This window comes from Mustela lutreola, chromosome 5, assembly GCF_030435805.1.
Source record: "Mustela lutreola isolate mMusLut2 chromosome 5, mMusLut2.pri, whole genome shotgun sequence".
Lineage (NCBI taxonomy): Eukaryota > Metazoa > Chordata > Mammalia > Carnivora > Mustelidae > Mustela > Mustela lutreola.
The window spans coordinates 38,407,207-38,413,206 of NC_081294.1; the positions used below are offsets into that span (position 1 = coordinate 38,407,207).

General features: G+C 37.0%; 1 protein-coding gene across 1 annotated transcript in view; it reads left to right on the plus strand.

Moving 5' to 3' along the window:
- LOC131831119 (heterogeneous nuclear ribonucleoprotein A1-like) overlaps positions 1-1,783 on the plus strand; it is an 80,713-nt gene extending 78,930 nt beyond the window's left edge. The window contains exon 3 of the mRNA XM_059173341.1: positions 747-1,783. Within this exon, the coding sequence (XP_059029324.1) occupies positions 747-1,769 (1,023 nt within the window). The 3' untranslated portion in view covers positions 1,770-1,783. The remainder of the gene's footprint in view (positions 1-746) is intronic.
- Positions 1,784-6,000: the final 4,217 nt, after the last annotated feature.

A 6,000-nucleotide genomic window follows, 5' to 3' on the forward strand; every position in this document is an offset into this window, starting at 1 on the left:
AAATTAAAAACAAAACAAAACAAAACAAAAGAAACTTCCCAATGGGTTGGCAGTTGAATATGAGAAAAAGAAAAAGAAAAAAATGAAAGAAAATATCCAAATAAAGAAATATCCAAATAAATATCCAAAAAGGCAATAATTACAAAGAATTAATTACATCCATTCTAAAAATAGAATATCAGATTTGATTACAAATAAAATCCAGGTATATGATGTTAATGAGTGAGTTTACATGATCCAGGTTGCTTAGAAAAGACTAATAATAAACCACAAAAATATGTAAAAGACTAATTTAGAAATAGGACACACACACGTATACACACAAATATATTCTTATGTGTGTTTGTATGGAGTAAGGTTCTTTATCCTTTAAAAGAATAAGGTTGTAAATTGTGGTATATTAATAAGAAGGAATAATACACAGAAAACTGAATAAATGGATTAGATCTGTAAGTATCATGAGTAGATCTTCATAACATAACATAATGAAAAGAGCAAATTGCTAAATATTACCTATGACATGGTATTAGGTAAATATAAAAAAATCAAACTATTGTTTATCAATCTATATATATGCAATAAAAGTATAACCATATAGACTGACTACACACCTGATTCATGATAATACCATCCCTGGAGAAAGAAGGAGAGAGAGAGAAAAAAAAAAAAAAGAAATATCAGAGTAGGAAAAAGCTTCCACTTATTTTTAGTGATCTGTTTCTTTTGTTTTAAAAATCTGGGACAAGCTTTCTGCCCGTGGACGCCGCCAAGTAAGCATCGTTAAAATCTCCCCTCCCACCGCCGTCACATCTAAGTCAGAGTCTCCCAAAGAGCCTGAACAGCTGTGGAAGCTCTTCATCGGAGGTCTGAGCTTTGAAACAACCGATGAGAGTCTGAGGAGCCATTTTGAGCAGTGGGGAACACTTATGGACTGTGTGGTAATGAGAGATCCAAACACCAAGCGCTCCAGAGGCTTTGGGTTTGCCACATATGCCACTGTGGAGGAGGTGGATGCAGCCATGAATGCAAGGCCACACAAGGTGGATGGAAGAGTTGTGGAACCAAAGAGGGCTGTCTCAAGAGAAGATTCTCAAAGACCTGGTGCCCACTTAACTGTGAAAAAGATTTTTGTTGGTGGCATTAAAGAAGATACTGAAGAACATCATCTAAGAGATTATTTTGAACAGAATGGGAAAATCGAAGTGATTGAGATCATGATTGACCGAGGCAGTGGCAAAAAGAGGGGTTTTGGTTTTGTAATATTTGATGACCATGATTCTGTAGACAAGATTGTCATTCAAAAATACCATACTGTCAATGGCCACAACTGTGAAGTAAGGAAAGCGCTCTCTAAGCAAGAGATGGCTAGTGCTTCATCCAGCCAAAGAGGTCGAAGTGGTTCTGGAAACTTTGGTGGTGGTCGTGGAGGTGGTTTTGGTGGGAATGACAACTTTGGTTGGAGAGGAAACTTCAGTGGTCGAGGTGGCTTTGGTGGCAGTCGAGGTGGTGGTGGATATGGTGGCAGTGGGGATGGCTATAACGGATTTGGTAATGATGGAAGCAACTTTGGAGGTGGCGGAAGCTATAATGATTTTGGCAAAAACAACAATCAATTCTCAAATTTTGGACCCATGAAAGGAGGCAATTTTGAAGGCAGAAGCTCTGGCCCTTATGGTGGTGGAGGCCAATACTTCACCAAACCACGAAACCAAGGTAGCTATGGTGGTTCCAGCAGCAGCAGCAGCTACGGCAATGGCAGAAGGTTTTAATTACTGCCAGGAAACAAAACTTAGCAGGAGAGAAGAGCCAGAGAAGTGACAGGGAAGCTACAGGTTACAACAGATATGTGAACTCAGCCAAGCACAGTGGTGGCAGGGCCTAGCTGCTACAAAGAAGACATGTTTTAGACAATATTCATGTATATGGGCAGAAAAACTCAAGGACTATATTTGTGACTAATTGTATAACAGGTTATTTTAGTTTCTGTTCTGTGGAAAGTGTAGAGCATTCCAACAAAGGGTTTTAATGTAGATTTTTTTTTTTTTTGCACCCATGCTGTTGATTGCTAAATAATAGTCTGATCATGACGCTGAATAAATGTGTCTTTAAAAAAAAAAAAAATCTGGGATAAATAGGACAATCCCCTTTTTTTGTTGTTGTTTCTCTTTTACATTATGGGTGCTAACTCAGTTTGTAAGGTATTAACTTTCCTGTCTAGAATTCAAATACTTCTTCATCAGCTTTTCTGACAAGGAAATATTATCAGAAATCTGGAAACCAGGTATATTCTGAGATAATATGTTGATCTTAGGTATCTCCAATATTCCCTAAACTAACTTTAGAGGTCTCATCAGTCACCTACAACAGTGGTTCTCAATTCTACTAGAACCAGCATCCCACCATCTTTTAAACAAATAATTGAGTATATGCTATCCTAAAATAAAATTGTTAAAAAATAAAGCTTGCCTTCGTGCAGGGTTTTGAATTGATGTAAAGCCCTAACTATAAACTGAAGAATAAATAGAAATAATTTAAAATAAAACAATACATTTTAAAATATGTAAATGGTCAGGCACTATTATACTTGAAGAGGTAAGGAAGTATTCAGGTACTTAAACCAATTAAGCTCTAAAATAGATAGACATACATGCACACCAACATAACTGTAGAGGTTACATAATACCATCTAATAACATATGTAGTGTGATATTTTAAAATGATTAACATCTCTTGGTAAAGGCCTAAACAAGGCATTAGACAATCTTCTCTCAATGTATACAGCATTGACATTCTTGGGAAATTGCATGTATACTATAAACTTTAAGTTATAAACTTAGATCAGCAATTCTCAAATTCTGTTACAAATATGTAACAGAAGTCTTGATAAGACACAGATTTCTTGTTCCCACCTCTGAAAGTTTTATCAGTAGTCTAGAGTGGAGCCCCAAAACACACATTTAAAACAAGATCTCAGATGATACTGGGGCTCTTGGTCTGGAGGCCAACTCCAAAGGTAACTTAGAAAATTTTAAATATGCTTTTTCACACGCATGAATGCCTTAAAGGACATTTGAAAAACATGTGTAACCACTTTCTGTTTGGCATGACTATGCCATTGTTGCAAGAATTCTAGCATCCCTGGCACCCACTCACTAAGTGCCAGGGTAGTTGGCCTTCTCACATGATAGCTCAGGGTTCCAAGCACAAGTATTTAAAGAGAGAGCACATGGAAACTATCAATCTCCTTTTTGAGACTCATTAATTCCACATTAGTGCCCTAGTCAGTATATTTCAAACGGTCCCAAACCTATGCAGCCTCTCTGTGATTCTGATTTAGGGAATTGAGACACAGGGCAATAACCTAAAGTATGAATATTTTGTGTCCCGTTGTTGCAAGCTTTCTTTTTTTTTCCCCACGTCTACAAAAATTCAGCTGAATCACGCCTGTGGTCCACAAAAACAAAAAAAGAAAAACAATTGGTGATTCTAAATCAGTTAGATGTAGTTAGATGTGTCGAGAATTGTCTGTTCTTTAAACAAAGAAAAACCTTTGGTTTTCTGCTGTGTACCTTTAATCATCTTCTAAGCAATCCTAAGTATGAGTTTGTCACTCTTGAATAAAAAACTGATGGCAGAACTTAGATTTTGAGGGGTCTTGCAAACTAACCAATAGATTAGTAACTCTTGAAAAATAGAATGTTAAAACATCTCTACTTTTTTTGGCAAAACAGCAGATTAATTTTTAAGCCAAACCTAAATGAGGCATTTTCCAGAAAGTCAGAAACTGTAACTATAATTTTATAATGGAATTTTATCTGTGCCAGTTGGAGCTTGGAAGGAAATGGTGTAGAATTACTTGTCTCTTTGTGCAGATCGTGTTACAATGCTTCTCAAAGGCTAATCCAATATTCAGTCTGTGTTGTACAGTAACATCTATAGTGAGAAAGGGGAAAGAAAAGCTGAACTGGTCAAATGTAATGTCCTCTTTCATGAGGTCAGCCAATAGGAATTGTAACAGCTAATATACTAGACAGTGGGAATGCAGTAGAGGGTTTTTTCCCTTCTTTCCCAGGAGAAAAAATAAATATAAAGGCAGTCGTTTTGAAATCTAGAAATATCACAGCTGGAAACCCAAAATAAACCATCTTTAATCCCCAGATTCTGTCAGTTGATCTCCATGATCTCCTTGAGACTACAGCTAAAGAAGGACATTAACTTTACAGGAGGTGGCATTCTGATTTGCACCAGAGAATCCCAGTTAGAGATAACTTGCTGTTTGGACTAAGATCATTGTACACCTTTAAAGTTTAGTATCACTTACAACTATTTAATATAAATGATTTCTATCCATATACATCCTCTTTTCATCAACCTAAATTTTATCATCTTCTTCATTATATCACATAGATCTTATGAAGTATAACGTGGATGCCTGCCTGAAATATAGATTTCACTCCTTTACACACCCAGCATATATATGTGTCAGTTTACTTTTTTCCCCCTACTTAAAAAGGTTCCACTCCAACTCTCATCCTCATGCTTGATGAAGAGTTAATGAGGTGTATGTAGGCTTCTTCAAAATCATTGCGCAATCAACCAACTTCTCTTCCAAAGCTGTTGTCAACTGCCCTCGTTGCCTTGTTCCTGTTTGGAAGCAAAAAGACAACAGACAAAATGAGGGATCAAAAGTTGCATGTGTCCAGCCTTTCATATTACTACCAGCCTCATAATAACTGATTATGCATTTTATTCATATGGACGCTGACCATATATCACGTCCAGTGAAGTTGGTCACAAGCAAAATTGACAAGGTAAAGAGATGGTTTAGTAGAACCAAACCATCCCCACCACCATCCCACACCTGCTCTGAGCAACATATGAAATTCCTCTTTAGCATGGTCCTATAAATTAGACCAGTTAGATGAACATCTATTAAAAGTCTTCCTCTTCTAAAGTATTGATAGAAGCTTACAGACAACATTATAAACTTATTTTAATAAATTATTCTTTCTGTAATAGTAGTATAAAATTATTTGGTGCTTTCCACATACCAGGCACTGTTCTAAGTATTTCACATATATGCAAACTCCAATGACTCGAACCAGTAAAATCAGAATCTCTCAGGGGGGATCCAGACTTGAAGATTTTTTAATGCTCCCAGTGATTCCAGTGTAAACCCAAGGTTGAGAATGCTAAGAACCACTACGTGAATGTATCTACAGCATCAGAGCCTAATTGCCCTTAGTAACAGAGTCTCTCTTGCCTTTGCATTTCCTTTTCCTTTTTCTTCTTCTTTTTCTTTGCTGAACACATAGATAATAGTCTGTAGTTTCCTTCTTGTATTTTATTTAACCCATTAATAGTGTCTTTATCTGGAGCATTTCTTTTCTTATAACTAAAAATACTCAGCAGAGGGAGTGGTGTGGGGGTGGTCACTAATATGTGCTTTATAGTTTGGACTCTGATTCAATGGGAAGCAGTGAAATATTGTGAAAATGCCTGGGCTCTAAAAGGATACATCTCATCTTATACTGGAGTTCTTCTGCTCCATATTAGACCTTAGGGGAATCACTTAACTCTTGTAGTCTTGCTTTCCCTTTTTGTAAAATTGGAAAAATGTTGCCTATTTGTGAGAGCAGAGCTGTATACATATGTAAAGTGCCTGGTGCAGAGTAGGTACACCATGAAGGGCATCTTCTACTCTACCGTAATTATCTCGCTAATTAGAATAAATTCTGACCCATCTTGAGGCCTTCTTCACTAGGTTCTTCTTCTAACTGCTATGCTGTGTGATGAAGCCCAGGGGCTATTCTCCCCCATTCATACAAACATCTTTGAAGCTCTCTCTCCATTTCCTTTAGCAGCAATTTCCCACACTGGCTCGCTGAAGTCACATCTTGGCTTCCTACTAACAGTTTTCAATTCTTCAGATTCTTTTGTCTGTCTGTCTCTCTCTCTCTCCCTCCCCCCACATTCTCAGACTTCACTTTAAAAGTGGTC